Genomic DNA, 19,534 nt, shown 5'->3' with positions numbered 1-19,534 from the left:
ATTGCATCATACATGATATGAATTGCATCATGTTATTCCTAGAAGTCATGGATGATGCAGTGATAATGAAGCTTACATCACTTTGCTGAACAAATTGCCCTATATCAGCTCTAGAAATCATACAGTGTCGTGCTCTTATTTGTCAGTGTTTGATTTTGCAAAGGGACACATTTCTGTTTAGCCAAAGTGAGCAGAGATGTCTTGTACTTGTGTGAACAGTGCAGATAACTTCTGCTATGTTTGTGGTGAAGTGACTTTTGCATCACAAAAGCGCAGTATAACCACTATGATTAAGAAAGCCTATCACCTTTATTTTGGCTGCAAAATTGGAGATCAGGACAAGAGAAGGACTGCTGGTTCCTGATGCACCAGAATCATTCTCACATGAGTCAGACGAGGAAGAGGATGAAACTTCTGGTACTGCACCATCAATGTCACAGGACCCATCCTCCCATCCTCCTCCTCTGAACAACACCTCATAACACAAGGTGAACTGAATGACCTTGTCAGGGATTTGGAACTACCCAAGAGTAAGGCAGAGCTGTTGGGCTCCAGACTACAGCAGTGGAGTCTCCTGGCAGGTGGTGATAGGATTTCCATGTTCCGTGACCGTCAAAAGGATCTTGTCCCATTCTTCTTTATGGAAGGTGATCTTGTAGCCTGCAACATCGATGGTGTGATGGCAGCCCTCAACATGGTTCACGATCCAGATGAGTGGAGACTGTTCATTGATTCATCGAAGCCGAGTTTTAAAGCTGTTTTACTGCATAATGGCAATGTTTTGCCATCAATTCCAGTTGGTCATGCAGTCCATATGTAGGAAACCTATGACAACATGAAACAACTTCTGAGGTGCATAAACTATGACCAACATCAGTGGCAGCTTTGTGGCGATTTGAAGGTTGTTGCTCTCTTGCTTGGTCTGCAGACTGGATACACAAAGTACTGCTGTTTTCTCTGCGAATAGGATAGTCGTCCAAGAGATTCTTGATGTAGTGGGAAAGATTGGCCACTCCGACAGTCATTGGAGCCTGGGAGGAAAAGTGTTCAGCATCCGCCACTTGTTGAATCAAGGAAGATTTTGTTACCACCCTTACACATCAAGCTGGGTCTGATGAAGAACTTTGTCAAGGCCATTGACAAAACACAGGCAGCTTTCAAGTACCTTCGTGGAAAATTTCCAAGGTTAAGTGAAGCTAAGATAAAGGAAGGTGTCTTTGTTGGTCCTCAGATTCGTGAACTTCTTCGAGATGATGCATTTGACCATGCACTGTGTGGCAAGGAAAAGACGGCATGGAAAGCCTTCCAGTTAGTGGCAATACATTTTCTCAGAAACAACCAGGCAACTACAGGTTGTTGGTGGAAAACCTCCTCAAGGCATACAAAGCCTTGGTTGCAACATGTCACTAAAGATACATTTTTTTGCACTCTCCTCTAGAATTTTTTCCACCGAACTGCGGAGCAGTGAGCGACAAGCACAGCGAGCGATTTCACCAGGACATTGCAACAATGGAGAAACGCTATCAGGGCAAATGGAGCCCATCAATGCTTGCAGACTATTGCTGGACAGTGACAAGAGATGCTCCATTTAATGAATACAAGAGGCAAGCCAAGAAGCGCCGAGTAGACACTGAATAGGACTAAACTATGTACATAATAGTTTTTTGCCTTTTGTTTCATAATAAATTTTATTTATATAACCCTTTTGCTGATTTTTAAAGTGTTACATAAACAGGACAGGTGAAATATCATGTAAAGCAACCATAAACACATGAAAAGACCTAGGTTTACAATTTATGATTAAAACTCTATTATCTACACAATATACATAGACATAAAATGTAAAAACTAAAATATCTTAGAAACAGTAGCCAATCAGTTGTTTTAATTGTCATATTTGAATTCAGCACATCAAAATACATAATAAATAGCACATTTTATCTCTGAAGCAGACGACTTCTCAAAAATTGTAGACCAGTGTAATGAGCAGGTTTCTAGGGGCAGCGTCTCTTCCACTCACAAGGGCAGCAGGGAAATATTCCTCCAGGAGTATTTAGACAGGAAACTTCATTAATAATGCTATTATTATTTGTAAATTACATATTTATTCCCTCACGTCTGGGCTGTGTAATTGTTTTCTGGTGCCTCAGAGCTGAGAATGAGATGGACATTCTATACTCATTTCTTATTTGGTGTCGAAGAGCAGAGTCTTTCTAACATGGCAAACTTTCTTTATTTCAGCTACCAAATTTGTGAGTTTATGTATGAACAGGAGCATCTCTATGACAAAATCATTGATTGTTACTTACGTGATCCAGTGAGAAAGGTAGGTAAATATGTAGTGCTCTAAACTTTTCCTCAGCCAAGAAGAGAGTAGCTCCTCTTTCCCCGACTCCCCTCGGCAGGTAAAACAGTTCCTGTCATCAACCTTGTACGGTTAGAACCCCTTCCTTTTCCGTCAACCCTGGGCACATGCTGAGTCCTGGTCTACACTAGAGTGTTCAATGACCTTTGTATGTAGCAGTTAATTGTTTTATGCTGATTTTCAGTGTGTCCGCAATACCCATCCTGAATAACTGTAAGGTTTGCTCTTGCATCCATAGTAGGGCTTTTTTACACAAGTCCAGGTGAGGTGGCTGTCATTAGCTTTCTAACACCAGTGGGTCAAATTGCTTCTCAACCAACTCTTTTAAAACTCTTGAGTGCAAATTATCCAGTCCTGCTGACCCTAATTTTTTTTTTAACTTTAGTAGATGCTGTTTAACATCCTCCTTGTGGTTATAGTTGAAATAGAAAGTATTTAATCATTCTATTATATGAATACGTCATCCAGCTTATTTCCAAATAGAGAACAGAAATATTTATTGAATGCTTCTGCCTTGTCTGTATCAAGCAAGACTTGCATCTGAAGAAGTGAGGTTCTTACCCACGAAAGCTTATGCTCCCAATACTTCTGTTAGTCTCAAAGGTGCCACAGGACCCTCTGTTACTTTTTACAGATTCAGACTAACACGGCTACCCCTCTGATACTTGTCTGTATCATTATTGATAATATACCCTCTTCATTTAGTTATAAACCATTATTACAATTCCTTTTGTTCTTAATATATTTTTTTAAATCTTTTTATTATCCTTAATTTAGCTGGCCATAGATTTTTCTTCTGATACTTTCATAGATTCTATGGCCAGAAGAGGCCATTACGATCATTTAACCTGCCTTCCTGTAATGTCTGTTTAACTTCTGATTTATATTCATTGTTATCAATTTCCTATTTTTTCCATGTGTTATAGATTATCTTTTTTATTTTTTATTGTTGCTTTCACTTCACTAAACCAGGATTTTTTTAAACTGATGCAGCATTGTTAAATATGGGATTTGTATTTATTGACATTTAGTAAAATGTCCTTAAACTCTCAATTCTCATCTAGATTTTTTTTCCCCCTCCCAGTCAGTTTTACAATTGATTTCTCTAGTGTAGTTGAGGCTTAGGTTAATGTTCAAAAGTCACCTCCTTCCTGGGGTTCGTCTTTGTTAACTTAAACCACAAGATAACATACATCTGAGCTTAGGCTTGCTCCTAAGTTTGGTATGCTCCCAGTGTTTCTCCCAGCAGTTCACCTCTGTCCCTGCCTACGAATCCCTCTCCTGAGAGAGAGAGACTTCAAACCCCTCGTATTTTTTGGCTGCAATTAAGTGATCTTCCATTAGGTCAATGAAAATTACTCTGCATTTTTCTGCCCAATTTTCACACCTGACAGCAGCATGACTCAGTAGAAGAGTCTTGCAGCTTATCTCTTTTTGGAATATTAGATCTGATATTGCGAACCTCTTACAGACTTGCAGGCTGAAATCTACTTTTCTCCTTCTCCCATATAGAAGTGAAAAGAAAAGTAGGTAATAGAGACAGGGAGAAGAAACAGAGGACTAGATAGAGTGATAGATGGAAGTGGGGAGGATAAAGGAGAATTGGTATGCTGCTGAGGATGACACAGGAGAATCTTGGAGAGAATGTGAGCGCTAGCAAGTAATACAGTGGGAAGGCGGGAGCAATGACCTTCACTCTGAAGGAATACACTCCACCCTCCTCTCATCTGTTCTCTTGGCAAGGGGTCACAGTCCATCCTCCCCCGAAGGGAAAAAGATGACTACTTGGATCTCCTCAGTTATCAGAGCAAAGCTGCTCTTTGTCAACCATCTCAGCCACTTCTTTTCACGTACAATTCTACTCCTCCTCATACTTTCCCTTTGCTCCCTTAGGAACTACTTAAGGTCAAACCATAACTGTTACCAGTAGCTGAGGTTGTCCAACTATTCAGTCATTGGAAATGGCGCTTCCCAAGGTGGGCTAGCTCTAGTACTGCTTCTGAAGTGCACTCCTTCTGTGACTGTGTGTTTTAATTCTGTGAGCGGCGCTATTATGTTAAACCTCCCTAGCAGTTTATCTTCACCTCTAACAACCAAAGAAATCCTTAAATAACCAATTGTCCATGTTGCAAATACAATTTAGTGGTTAGTCTGAAAATGACTGTGTCCAAATAAGTGAGTTTGCAAGCTGTCACTGATGCACTTCGCAGATGAATTTTCAGATTGCTGGGACAGAACATACTATACCTTCTTACTTTTATGCCTTTCAGGAAGAAGTGTTCAACTACATCCACAATATCCTATCCATTCCTGGGTACAGTGCCGAGGAGAAGCAGTCAGTATGGCAGAAGGCTATGAAACACATTGAGGTACAGCATAGACTGAATTGCTCGTTTTTCTGAACTTAAACCAGTTTCTCCCTTCTCCACCTTGTGCTTCTTTGTAGGCAGGAGAGTATTGCCTTTGAGGATGACATAGCTGGTTTTCGCAGGGTTTGTAGAAGAGGAGTTTCCTGAAGCACTCCAAAGGGGGAGTTGATAGCTGCCATACGTTTTGTCGTGTGCGTGTGTGTGTATTTTCAGTGTGCATGTTTACTGTGCCTTCCATCTAAGCACTCGACAATGCACGATAGGTTGGTGTCTTGTAAAGAAGATAACATCCTTATTTTACAGAGGCAAACTGAGTCAAAGAGAGGTTAAGTTAAAATCACATAGCACATCAGTGGCAAAGTCAGGAATACCACACACACATCCTGTTTCCCAATCCCCTGCTCTAACCAATAAACAACTCTCCTTCCCCTTTTTCAAAGTTCAGTATAAACACAATTTAAAATAAAAAAACAAAAAAGTTTGAGACAAAAATTCTCAGCTATTTGTATAACACCGAAATGGTGAATATTATTTTATTCATTGGAGGCCAAGTTGCTGGTAAATAACTTGTTTTCAAGTTAACTTTCATCATTAAAACTATATTTCAATGACAATGTGATTATAGAGCTGAAACGCTGTTCATTCTTGGTACATTATTTTTCACAATTATCTTCCATGAGGATTAATGATGTACCGAATTTCATTTGAAAATGATCATTTTCAGTTATTTAAACTTAAACTCAAAGCTTCTAATTGTTTAACTTTGGGTAACTGTAAATATGATTCATTTTATGTGAAGCTTGGCAAAAGAAATCACTCTGACTTAGTCAAGTTGTCCATTCCTCGTCTGAAAAGAATATTTATGCCAAAGTTCTGAGTAGTTGTAAGGTAGGCTTTGCTAGAAACACGTTTAGTAGTGGCCCCCTATAATTTATCTATTGTGCTAGTCCCTGAATAGTGCTGTATCACATTCTTTCAATACTTTTCAGGTTCCCTTGGTGCCATATTTATATGTGAATAACTTACTTTTACCAACATAAGTGTATGAGTGAAAAATTAATCTTTGTATGATTTATGAGGACAGTATGGAATTGAGGGGAAAAGTGCTTCTGATCAGAACAGAATGAATTACAATTTTCTTTGAATTTATCTTTTTCCCATCACCTGCCATCCTGTCTGTTTTTGTTGTAGTGATATTTCCCTGGTGAAAAACGTTTCCGTTTTAGGTTCCCTAATGCTGTCAGATATGATATAGAGCCTTTTTGTCACTGGTTTCAGTCCAACAGAGGCCTGTATTGATCTGAAGTTATTACTGTTTGTTTGCCAATGATTGGCCTGTGAAATTAGCTGATGGTCTTAGTCCACTTCCTGCACAACTGGAGCCACGTCACCAAAACACCTGCACATCTGGCACTAACTGGAAGTCTTGTCAGAGCGACAGGGATGGAACGCAGGCAAAAAGAGCTGGTGAGATAACACCTGCAGCTCAGGATTGAGGCACATGCTTCACCAATATGAGGATTTTTGTGCTCTGTCTCTGCCTGTTCTATACCTCTTAATCTTTTTTTAATTGTTGCTTCAAAAGCATTCTTCACCCAATGGTATTCACTGTTACTACACTTCTAGATATGGTCATGCAGATTTGTAGGTATATTACAGTATGAGTGGGATCAGCATTAGTGCATGATCCTATAGTTTGTAAGACTAAAGGTAGTGTATTTTTCTCCCTCTGTCTCCAGGAGCTGCTGTTACTGAGCCCGAATAAAGCAGCAGACCTGATAGCAACTCACTTCAATGACCAGATTGAGGGTATCATTAAAAATCTTCAGGTAAAAACTTGCAAACACACTTTGGATTGAACTGTGTTTTTATAATTGAATCTGGTATTTCTCAGCATTGGCTTTGGCCATATTCATAGGGATTTTCAGAGCGGCTCAGACTAGAGGTCCATCTAGTCCAGTCTCTAACAGTGGCCAGAACCAGCTGCAACAGAGAAAAGTGTAGAAACCCCTGAATTGCGCATTTATGAAATAACTTGTTGCTGTGAGAGTTTCCATCCAACCCCCTGCCTGAGGTCGGTTGTGTAGCCTGAATCAGAAAGGTATATATCCCTTCCAAACACTTCTAAATCCTTACAAATGGAACCCTTGGTGCTCTCCTACGTACAAATATACAGCAAAGGAGTCAGACTATTTCCACTAGTAAGAAGCTGCTACACCCTTCTGTGCTTGGCATCAATACATTCCATTGAAGCACTCTGAGTCCCTAAAAAAAGGTTTAAAAGAGCTGCTTTCCTAGCTGCCCCAAACGTAGTGCCTGCCAGGATCCATTCAAACATGCCTGTCCCTCAAGCCAGTTTTGTATAGATCATCTGTTCTTATCTGTCCTGCTGCTGGAGAGATACAGAACCAATCTTCATGTTTGTTGTGATAGTTATAATATTATAAATAGTTCTGCTCTTGGTTAGATTGTCCTGGTTTTTGATAAGTTTATTAGATGGTTTCAACAGCTTTTGGTTGTTTGGTACCTCAAGCTTTGCCAATTCTCGTAGATCCAGCAAATAACCTGCACTTAAGAGGTGCTCCCCATTTTTGATGACTATGATAAAGGGAAGAACACTGTTGGGGACTGTGTTGTCTATAAAACTTCCTAAAAGGGCTCAAAGGATTGACACTCCACGCAGCATTTGCTTCTGCATGAGGCCCTTAAAATGTGTGGGTTACAAGCCTGTTTCTTAGAGCTGCTTATTCTGTCCAGAGATCCTCCCAGAGTCCAGAGCTGTTGTCACAGTAGTCTGGCAGCAAGATTTATTCACTCCTTGGTAAGACCACTGCTGAAATGCTATGTTCAAAACCGGTGTCTTGGTTTCTAAAAAGATGCTAAAAATTGAGAGCTGTAAGAGTGATTAAAAGTCTGGAAAACAATCTTATGGTAAAAAACTTAAGGAGTCCAATCTATTTCTCTTATCTAAGAGAAGGTTCAGAATTGACAGATCTGTAATTACCTACCCAGGAAAAAGGTATCTAACAATGGAGAGCTCTTTAATCTAGCAGACAAAGGCATAGTGCAATCCAAAGAGGGGGAAGTTGAAGCTAGACAAATTCAGAACGGAAATAAGATAGAAATTTTTTTACATTAAAGGTAGTTAACTATTTGAACAGATTGCCAAGAGACGTGGTAAATTCTCCATCATGAGTTGTTAACTAAAGATGAATGACTTTCCAAGGATGCTCTAGTTCAGCCACAAGTTACGGTTCTAGATGTAGGAATCACTGGGTAAAATTCTATAGCCTGTGAAGGTCAGACTAGAACAGGGGTTCTCAAACTGGGGGTCGGGACCCCTCGAGGTCACAAGGTTATTACATGGGGGGGTCGCAGGCTGTCCGCCTCTATCCCAAACCCTGCTTTGCATCCAGCATTTATAATGGGGTTAAATATATAAAAAAGTGTTTTTAATGTATAAGGAGGGGTCACACTCAGAGGCTTGCTTGTTAAAGGGGTCACCAGTACAAAAGTTTGAGAACTATTGAACTAGATCATAATCTCTTTTGGCCTTAAAATGTATCTATCTATGAACCTCGGATTGCTTCACTTGACAGCACAGCTGCAGGGTTTCAAAGACTGGATGGGTAGCACTTGTTCATAACAATCATGTAGTCCTTTTACAATCCAAAAAAACAACCGCTAGGCTAGGAGGAATTATACCAAGTGAAACTGGTTTAGGAGATTTGCTCAAGGCAGAGGCTCTGGCCAGACTCTTCATGAGCATCAGTCCCATAAGAGTGAATAGTATTTCTTTCAATCGGTATAACTTCAGACAACTCTGAACCAGATTATTATGTTAAAATATTAATTTTTTTGTTTTTCCTACTATTCAGGACCAATTCTTGCTTTTCCAGTTTTTGAGAAGTCTTCTTGACCCAAGGTATGTAAGTAAATTGGATAGTTTATCACTTACTGCTCAAAATCATAACTTTTTAGTTAAAATACACTGCTGTGGACTCATGTATAAATGCATACATTTACACATGACCATAAAACATTAGGGTATAATCCTGCTTTGACATGAGAATGAACCAGATGAGTTAACAAGGCTTTTCCATCCCAGGTCTTTAAGATTCTGTGGGGTTTTTTTTGTTTGTTTGTTTGTTTTTCACATTACACAAAAAATTGCAGACCCTTGCATTATGAAGGCAGAGAAGGAGCCAATACAGATCCAAAGAGAAGCAAGAAATTGATTAGCTGAGTTCAGCTGTAGCTGTTGCTATAAAAAGCTCTCTCTTCTGAAGACAAAGTTATTCTCTTTGAGATAGGAGCTAAAGTCTCTGCACACCACAGGAGACTGCGAGTGACTGGGCCAATCAAGATAGATACACTTGATAGATAAAAGGTACCTCTGCTCACTATGACTGGGTTTTTAGATTGGGATTGCTATACGCTAACCTCATGCTGGTGAGCCTATCCCAGAAAGGCCTGAGTGTGGCTTCTTAAAGGGGTAGGGTCAGTTAGGGAGTGACTATCAGTTGAGATGTCCGTGGTATGAGTCTCTCCCTGCATTAAACTGTATTGTGCAGTTACTATAGTGGTTCCATAGGAAAAGAGGTGAAATGAGCACAGGGACAAATTTTTCTGAAAACTTGCTTTGCCTGTTTTTCTCTTCTGATTACCAGTAGTCTAAGCTTCTGCTATTGTTCTCTAAGAATCCACAAATTTGTCAGTTACTTTGAGGTGCCCAGAACTGAACACACAATCCTGTACAGTGATAATTCTCAGTTCAGACATTTTCAGTATGAGCATCTGTGTGCTCTAGATGTTTGGCTTGCATATTGATTACTGCCAGGTGTTACTGCCAGCTGGATTTTGAATTTGGCTGTGTTTATGCTACAGTATCACCATCAGATTATTGTGATAAATGAGCCCCAATGAAAGGAGAAATTGTACTGGACTTCAATATTTTTCTTGTCAACAGAAATAGGCTTCATAAATCTCCAGGTAATAAACTCATCCAATTTAGCCCTGAAATAGTTAGGAAGTGGGCACTTCCCTCTTAGTGTGATGTATGTGCTTATGATCAGACTATGTGTTCAAACCATCAACAGGAAGTCACTCTTAAAAGCATAATATAAACTTTTGAATCTGACTGTACAAAATATCTCTTCTTCCTGTACAGGACTGACATTCAGCAAGCCACAGTCAGTCCACAGTCTGCCTCTTTGCACTACCTGAATTCCTGCAGCGTTCACATTAGTGCAACATGGCTGTGAATGTGAATAAAGTCCATTTGATTCTCTCAGGGCTTCAGCAATATTGCTGGGGGTCCAAAATAATAGAATTAAATGGATATAATGGATTGATTGCACATGCCAAAATGATCAATAAGGAAAACATAAGTGGGACTCTGTGTGCAGAGGAATGATCCTTAATAGAATTTAAATGAGCCCAGTGAACTCATTTTTGCAACAATCACTACAGAGCAAAGGAGGTGGAAGCCCAAGAATTCAGTCACTTTATTGACAATATTCCCCTGACCTGTCCTATTCTTAAGAAATTCTCTCTGAAGAGACCTTAGATTATTGGAGTAGTTTATTATTCATAACACACAAGCTCCTACTGACTATGTTATGTTGCCAGTGCTGTGGGTTTGTGTGTAATGGGGACATACTTCAAAATGAGCTTTAGCAATATAATTTGTTTTGCACTTTATAAAATAGTGCAACTTTTTTCACAGTAGTTTGTAAATTGATTTGGTTTATTTACTTCAAAAGGACTAATCTGCAAGGATATAACTTAATTTCACGGCTGATGAACAGTCAAAGAATATCTACAACAGCTTATTTAAAAAAAATTTTTTTTTAAAGGTCCAATCTTTGTAGCATGTCAGAAGGAAGAACCATGATTCAAGCCCCTTCAAAAACATCTGTCTTTCTCCAATCCGTATGAATGTTTATATCCTCTTTCAGGCAGAGGTTTTATTAAAACAGAGATTCCTAGAGGAACAAATGAGTTTAATGTCTCAACTACAAATGTTTTTGTGGCAGCACATGAGACTAGATTTATCCCTCTGCTGTAACTACACTGAAGTTAGGGGAAATACATCAGAGATTAATCTGGCCCATTTAATTTAGCTAGAGTTTTATTTTAAAGTAGGGGCCTGGGGGTTAATAGAAATTGCCATGGGAAATTTAAAACCCAGTGCCCTTGTGTCCATGACTGATAAGCAATGATGGAAAATAGAGCAAAGTGTATATTGCTACAGTTCTCTTATCAAAGCTTTTATTATATTTCCATTTCCATTTCCTGATCGCTTCCCAGGAGAGCGTGTTTCCATTGCAAACAAGTGTAATGAAATCCATTCATTTGTGATGTGTGTTTGGGTGATGTACCTGCAGTGCCTGTTGTTTTTACCAGAACAAAGGGCTGAGAAGCATGAACAAATTTATATCTAAATTTAGGACAGAATTATAAAATCATAGACATGTAGGGCTGGAAGGGACCTTGAGACCTCACCTAGTCCACCCCTCCCCCCCATGCTGAGGCAGAGGGGATGGACTATATTTACATGCTGTGTTAAGTAGTTTTACAGTCTTAACAGATTAATCAGCTCAACATGGCTTGGTGTGTGCAGCCTCTGGCCCAGAGATCTGTGGGAAGGTTGCTGGGGGTACCCGTTCCCTTTAAAGAAGGCAGAATCATGCCAAGTAGGGTGATCTCTATCTTCTTCAGTATACTCTTCTTGCCATGGATACTCCATTGTGGTGACCCCCTATGTGTACATCCCTTTTTGGATACATACTTCTCCTATGTACAGGGGGTCTCCTATATACGTTGGGGTTGCATCCTTGAAAAGGGTGATGGATACCAAAACAACATATACCGGGGAATTTTTCCCCAAAGAAATAACGGAATAAGAGGAAGATGTGTTCACAACTTCACCACACTCGTCTACGACAATGCTCTTTTCACCTAAACACTGTACCTTTTTACAGTGACAGGTTCTACAGTACACATTTTACACATAAAACATTGAATAACATAATGTAGAACCCTACTAACACCATTCAAACACAGAAAGTTTTAATACAGTATAAAACAGCATCAATTACACTAAATTTAGGTAGGGGTGGAGGCTGGGTTTTCTTTGGCTGGCTTTTCCGTGGCTGGCTTTTTGGTTGCAGAAGTCTTAAAGGATTTTATCGACATCTGCTCTCCTTCATGAATCTTTGAACAATAGATCTCCCTGTAGCAAGCCACTGCATCACTGAGAGCTCTGGAGACTTTGGCAGACCGTTCACGAAAAGGATCACTGCTCTGTATGATTTCCGTCATCTCATCCAGCAATCCAAAGAAACGGGAGAGATTCTTTGTCGTCAGACTCCTGGCTTCCTGCCCTGTGTCGTCATCATCATCGTCCTTGCTTTCTTCGGATATCTCTTGTTGGTCCAGCTCAATCAGTTCCTCATTTGTCAGTTGCTGAGCGTGAAACTCCAACAACTCCTGTACGTCGTCCTCCACCTCCTCGAAGCCGACTTCCTTTGGCAACATGACAATTTCTTGCTCGAGAGCAGGAACGGCATCAAATAGCACAAAACTGTGACCAACATCTGGCCATGCACGGTGCCAAACACCGTTCATACGTTGCGAAGTGACCTCTTCCCACGACACGTCAATGTTTTCCACGCCCTTCAAGATGTTATAGGACTTCCAAAACTCCTTTACACTGGGCTTTCCTTCACCTGCCATCTCCTTAATCAGCATGGAGAACGTCCTCCATAGGTAATAACCTTGAATGTGGCCATTACACCCTGGTCCATAAGCTGCAGCAATGATGTGGTGTTGGGTGGCCAAAATAGGACCTTGATGTTCGGGCAGAGGGCTTTGTAGTCCAGTTCATGGGCACTTGCGTTATCCAGCAGAAGGAGAACCTTTAAATGCCAAATTTTCCTTCTGACAGTAAACCTTAAATTTAGGAACAGCATGGTCTACAAACCACTCACGGAAAATTTTGCATGTCCTCCAGGACTTTCTGTTCGACTTCCAAATTATAGGGAGACGAGACTTGACGTAGCCCCTCATTGCTCTTGGGTTTTCACTGTGGTAGACAAGCATGGGCTTCAACTTGTAATCGCCTTCTGCATTTCCCCCAAGCAGAAGGGTTAAGCGGTCTTTTGAGGCTTTGAACCTAGGAGCAGACTTCTCGTCACGAGAAATATAAGTCCTTGTTGGCATCTTCTTCCAGTAAAGGCCTGTCTTGTCAACATTAAAAACTTGTTTTGCAGAGTAGCCACCTTCCGAAACAATTGTGTTTAGCTGCGTAGGAAACATTTCAGCTGCTTCTTCATCCACAGTAGCTGCTTCTCCTGTGAGTTTTACATTATGTAGATTGGCACACATCTGAAATCTGTGGAACCACCCACAACTAGCATTGAAGGTCTCCTTTTCTGCTGTTGAGCTCTCTCTCCCTCTCTTTCCTTTAAATTGTTATACAAGCTTTTGGCCTTCTCCTGAATCAAGCTTAAACTCACGGGCATTTTCTTTTCATGGAGGTCATCAATCCAGTCAGCCAGCAAGCATTCAATTTTCTCCATTGTACTGCTGCTTTGTTTCGTTATTTTCCTTGATGACTGTTATGTAGCACTTCTAGCGCTTTCACGAATTCAATCAGCACTCTTAAAAATTGAGCGTACCGTCAAACCAGGCAAACCGACAATATGAGCAATGTCGGCTGCACACTCACCTCTTTCAATATGCTTTATAACATCTAATTTCACGTCTAATGTTACACTTTTGCGTTGCCTCTTAGACACAAGCGCACCCTTAACACTTTGAATGTGTTTTGCACTCATGATGGGTACAGGACAGTACTGTACTTGGGGCCGCCCTGCCTCTTCCTGCCTAGTTCCACCCTCTCATCCGAGCGCCCTGTCCCCACTCCTCCCCGCGCTTCCTGAACACCACCTAACAGCTGATCACGGCATTCAGTAGGCACTGGGAGGGGGGGGGAGGAGTTGATCGGTGGCCCTGTGGGCTGCCAGCAGACACAGCTACAGTACTGTACTGTACTGTACAATAGGGGAACATGTTCCAATTCATGTCAGTGCCGATCCATGCAAATGAGAGATATGCAGATGAGGACCAGCATGAATTGGAACATGTTCCTCTATTGATGAGCGATAGGTATCCGAAACAACGGATAAGGGAGAGACTTATACCGGGGACCCCCTGTATTGCCCTACTGTATGTCCTTTTCCTCCGCGCATGTTCCCTCTTCTCCCTGGAATTGATTCTGAACTCGCTTACTATAGTTTTGCACAGCTTTATAATCTTTTTTTTTTTTTTTTTTCCTGGCATTCAATTGATCACCTTGGATTGATGGGTACCAGCACTCCTAGAAAGTTGTTACTCAGCTCTAACTATGCCAAAACCCAGTGGTCCTTCCCTATTCCTTTTCATGGATCCTTAAGGAAAGAAGTCAGCTTCCTCTCAAGTTGGGAGTCAGATAACAAGTTCCAGCATCACTTCCAAAAAAGATGTTTATTCCTGTTTTCTTAGGGTCTGTATCCCATTCTTGAACCTTGAAGGCAGAACTGGTACCTCTGGAGAATTGATGATACTGGGACGCTTCCCAGGGGTTCCCAGAGCTGTGAGGCACCTCGTCACGAGGAGCCCTTGTTAGTGCCTACTGTGGGTCAGCTCTCCAGCTCTCTTGGCCATGGGCAACATAAGCTCACCTACCCAGTGCCCACTGTCTCTCTACAGGTTAATAGGCACACTCCAACCCCCGAGCCCTCCAAGTGTAGGAGTGTCCAGCCCCAATCCACTAGACACTCGCAGTATTAACAGATCCTCAGCTTCCAAAGAAAGGGTACACCCCATCTTACCTGTTCCACTTCATTGACGGCTAGACCTCCGGACAGTATGTGTAGGAGTCCCATTCTCGAGGCCCCAACTGTCAGTGTTTCATTGCAGACATATCAGTCCCTCTAAGAGCTCTCTTTACACATCAATGTGAGGGAACTGAGGGTGGTGAGCCTAGCCTGCCAGGTGTTCCAACCCCACTTGGAGGGCAACTATGTTCTGTGTAAGGACCGACACACAACAACAGTGTTTTACAGAAACAGGTAGGACTGAGTGCACTCCTCTCCCGAGGAATGCCAGGAAGTTCTTTGCCTATGGGAATTCCGCATAGCCCACTTGATCCACCTTGAAGCTTCCTACCTTCTGGGGTTGCAGAAAAGTTAACAGATCATCTCAGCAGATCCTTTTCCAGACATCATGAGCACCATTTTCCAGAGGTGGGGAACTCCCTAAGTAGACCTGTTCGCGACAAAGCACAACGAAGTGTCTTCAGTTCTGCTTCTTCCTAGGTCACAGCCCGGGCACGCTTATAGATGCCTTTCTACTCTCTTGGACGGTCCATCTCTTCTACGTGTTCTCTCTCTCATCCCTCTCATACACAAGAGTCCTGCTGAAGGTCAGAAGGGACAAGGACATGCCTTATCCTGATAGCTCCAGCCCAGCCACATCAGCACTGGTTCACCACCCTCCTAGATCTCTTGGTGGACATGCCAATCAGCCTGCCCCTGTTTCCAGACCTGATCTCTCAAGGCCATCTGTCTCATCTGAACCTCAAGTCCCTTCATCTCGTGGCTTGGAAGCTCCCTGGCTGAATCCCACAGAACTGGCATGCTCTGAGCCGGTTTGCAGAGTGCTTTTAGGGAGCAGGAAACTGTCCACTAGAACCACTTACCTGGCAAAGTGGAAGAGATTCTCGATCTCGTCAGCACAAAAGGCGGTTTCGCCTACTCAGTCAACACTGCCTTTAATCCTAGATTACCTACTCCACTTGAAACAGCAAGGCCTAACAGTATCCTCTGTTAGGGTCCATCTAGCTGGAATCTCAGCCTTTCACCCATGGGTGAACAGCTTCTCAACCTTGATCCGTGGCTGTTTCCTTAAGGATTGGAGGGCTATACCCCCACGTATGCACACGACTCTCTCTCTCTCTCTGGGACCTCAACTTGGTGTTTGCAAGGCTAGCAGGACCCCCATTTGAACTGCTGGCAACATGCTCTCTGCTCCACCTGTCCTGGAAGATGGCTTTCCTGGTCACCATTACTTCTGCCAGAAGGGTGTCAGAGAGCCAAGCTCTGACTTTAGAACCACCGTACATAGTTTTCTTCAAGACAAGGTTCAGCTGTGGCCATACCCGGCCTTCATGCCAAAGGTGATCTCACAATTCCATAGTAACCACGGTATCTTCCTACCTGTCTTCTATCAGAAGCCACAGGCTAACAGGGAAGAACAGAGACTTTGCTTGCTAGATGTTAGGTGTGCACTAGCCTTTTACAGAGAAAGGACTAAAACCTTTCTGAAATCCACTCAACTTTTCGTAGCTATTACAGACAGAAGGAAAGGCCTGCCAATCTCGGCCCAAAGAATTTCGTTGTGGATCAGTGCCTGTATCTGCACATACTACGACCTATGGATGGTCCCAGCTCCTCCACTGACAGCCCATTCTACAGCAGCAGCGTTCGTGGCACAAGTCCCGATTCAGGACATATGTAGAGTGGCAACATAGTCATCAGTCCACGCTTTTGCATCCCACTACGCCAGTGGTCCCCAAATGTTTTACCTCGTGCCTCTCCCATACCCTGTCTGTGCCCCTCCCCCCAGAGCTGAGACAGGAGAAGGGCCATAGCTCTGGGTGCGGGGGGACACGGACAGGAGTAAGGAGGCCAGGGGCCAGGGCCAGGACCAGAGCTGGGGCCAGCGGCCAGTGCCCAAGGGGCAGAGACGGGTGGTGCTCCCTCCCCACTCCCATGGGTGCTGGCCCGTGCCCCAGCCACACACCCCTGAGTGTTCCAAGCCCCCCCCCCCGGGGGGGGGGGGTGCCCCACAGTTTGGGGACCTCTGTTCTACCCATCACCAAGAAGCTAGAGATGATGTGGGTTTCAGCCAAGTTCATCTGCCAATGAACTCCGAATCCTCCCTGCACAACTGTTTGGGAGTCACCTACGTTGGAATGTATATGAGCAAGCACTCGAAGAAGAAAAAATCCTTACTAACCTTTCATAACTCTTGTTCTTCAAGATGCGTTCCTCATGTCCATTCCAAACCCTCCTCCCCCTTCTTGCTCCTCTGTCAGACTTTACTGGCAAGAAGGAACTGAGGGGGCAGCATGTCATCGGGGCCCTATGTACGGGCATTATGGGAGTGCAACTCCAGAGGGCACCAGAGTTGACCCAACATACCACTGAGGGAAAAGCTTTCCAGTGGCGGTGCTCAGGGCGAGCACACACTTACATTGGAATAGACATAAGCAACACATCTCAAAGAACATCAGTTACGGAAAGTCAGTAACCATTTTTATGCCCCCTACACCATCTATGGCAGACTATTTTAAGCTCTTCCAAGACCTTATGATGAGAATGGCAGATACCTTGCAAATACCTCTAGAGGAGGAAAGAGACATACACCATAAGCTGCTTGATATTTTATATACGTCCTATTCCTCGAGAATAGTCCTCCCTATCACTGAGGTGCTTTTGGATCCATGCTGCTAAGCTCATATGGCAAATGCCAGCATTGGCCACACCAACATGCAAAAGGGCCAATAAAAATACTATGTGTCCCCCCGTCCCCCCCCCCAGGGTATGGAATTTCTTTTCTCCCACCCTCCACCTAATTCCATCGTGATTGACGCAGTGAATTCCCGTGGCCGCCAACATCCTTCCAAATCAACCCCTTATGTTAGGAATTGGAAGCAGCTTGACTTATCTGGGAGGAAGGCCTACTCTTCTGCTACTTTGTAATTCAGAATTTCGAACTCCAAGGTCTTAATGGCAAAGAACAACTATATGAACTATGCCAAATTTAACATTTTTATTGACCATCCATGGAGTCACAATTAGAACAATTCCAAACCATTATCAGCGAGGAGCAGTTAGTGGCCAAAACAACACTTCAGACAACACTTGATTCGGCTGATACAACAGCCCATTCCATCTCAATGGCAGTTGTGATGCGGCGAGCTTCATGGTTGCATCTTTCAGGTTTCCTGAAGGAGGTTCAGACAACGGTTGAAGACCTCTCCTTCGTAGGCTCTAAGTTCTTTGCTGAGAAGACCGATGCCTCACTTGACATGCTTAAGGACTTCAAAGCCTTACTTCGGTCCCTGGGGATTTATATGCCTGGACAAAAATGAAAATGTCTTCTCACAAACCATGTACACCAGTTTCTGCCACACCGCTATTATGAACCACAGAGAAAATTTTCAAATTTCAGAGATGCAAACAATCAGTCTTATGTCAGTTGAGAACACAGAAGGGAAGCTCTGCGACAGTCACAGCCCACAGACACTTGCTCAGTCTGGAGGTCTCTGCATCTCCCCAGTCAGTGGAGACAACTCCAAATGTGGGTCACTCTTCAGTACACAGGACAGGCAGATGACAGGATTGTCTTCTCTGATCAGAGAGCTGGGGGGGAGTAAATCCAGGTAGTCCTCCAAACCCCTTAACTCCCTCCATCTCTATGGTAAAAAGGTTCTAGGTCCTGTCTCATGTTTTCAGAGGTCCTAACTTGGTTAACAATTCTGCTAAGAGAGCCAGAAAAGAATCCAGCTCAGACTCCCACAGCTGCAATGGCTCTGCAATGCCAAAAGTAGTACAAGTATTTTTGGTCAGAATCTAGGTAGGTATTACTCAGAATACACATGGAAAGCAAACTGATAAATAAGTTGCCACTTCTACATCATAGTATTTCTCATCATAACCACACTATGAGAGATGTAGCCACATAAGGTCCTTTTACCTGTGCTGCGCAGTGCATACTCATCCTAGAGTGCACTGGTATGCTCTATCACCTGCCCCAATGACTTCCTGTCCTCTTTTCCACTTCCACTCCCTCCTGCTGGCTTGGACCACTTACTTCACAGTTCCGCTACATGTGTACATATTCACTATGAGGACAATAATCTGGAATTCAATAACTAGAGAACGAGCAGATCTTCATTGCCATTCATGTTCTTATCCTGCCCTCGCCACTCTAGTGCAGAACCAGAAGGTGGTCAGTCACTAAGTGATGTGGCTAACATCTGTCACCTGTGTTTTTTCTCTTTCCTTTCCAACTCCTAATTTTTTATTTCTTTCATGGCGTGTGTGTGTGTGTGTGTGTGTGTGTGTTTACTGCAGGTCATAGATTCTAGGACTGGAAGGGACCTCGAGAGGTCATAGAGTCCAGTCCCCTGCCCGCATGGCAGGACCAAATACTGTCTAGGCCATCCCTGATAGACATTTATCTAACCTACTCTTAAATATCTCCAGAGATGGAGATTCCACAACCTCCCTAGGCAATTTGTTCCAGTGTTTAACCACCCTGACAGTTAGGAACTTTTTCCTAATGTCCAACCTAGACCTCCCTTGCCGCAGTTTAAGTCCATTGCTTCTTGCTCTATCCTTAGAGGCTAAGGTGAACAAGTTTTCTCCCTCCTCCTTATGACACCCTTTTAGATACCTGAAAACTGCTATCATATCCCCTCTGTCTTCTCTTTTCCAAACTAAACAAACCCAATTCTTTCAGCTTTCCTTCATAGGTCATGTTCTCAAGACCTTTAATCATTCTTGTTGCTCTTCTTTGGACCCTCTCCAATTTCTCCACATCTTTCTTGAAATGCGGTGCCCAGAACTGGACACAATACTCCAGCTGAGGCCTAACCAGAGCAGAGTAGAGCGGAAGAATGACTTTTCGTGACTTGCTCACAACACACCTGTTAATACATCCCAGAATCATGTTTGCTTTTTTT

General features: G+C 42.8%; 1 protein-coding gene across 1 annotated transcript in view; it reads left to right on the top strand.

Annotated features, from left to right (window-relative positions):
• VPS8 (VPS8 subunit of CORVET complex) overlaps nt 1-19,534 on the top strand; it is a 264,970-nt gene that overhangs the window by 144,203 nt on the left and 101,233 nt on the right. Inside the window, exons 32-36 of the mRNA XM_034781874.1 lie at nt 2,242-2,326; nt 4,636-4,734; nt 6,474-6,563; nt 8,613-8,753; nt 12,070-12,230. Of these exons, the coding sequence (XP_034637765.1) occupies nt 2,242-2,326; nt 4,636-4,734; nt 6,474-6,563; nt 8,613-8,753; nt 12,070-12,230 (576 nt within the window). The remainder of the gene's footprint in view (nt 1-2,241; nt 2,327-4,635; nt 4,735-6,473; nt 6,564-8,612; nt 8,754-12,069; nt 12,231-19,534) is intronic.

Source organism: Trachemys scripta, chromosome 9, assembly GCF_013100865.1.
Source record: "Trachemys scripta elegans isolate TJP31775 chromosome 9, CAS_Tse_1.0, whole genome shotgun sequence".
Classification (NCBI taxonomy): Eukaryota; Metazoa; Chordata; order Testudines; family Emydidae; genus Trachemys; species Trachemys scripta.
The sequence above is the reverse complement of the archived record's forward strand: the minus strand, read 5'-3'. Positions and strand labels throughout refer to the sequence as shown.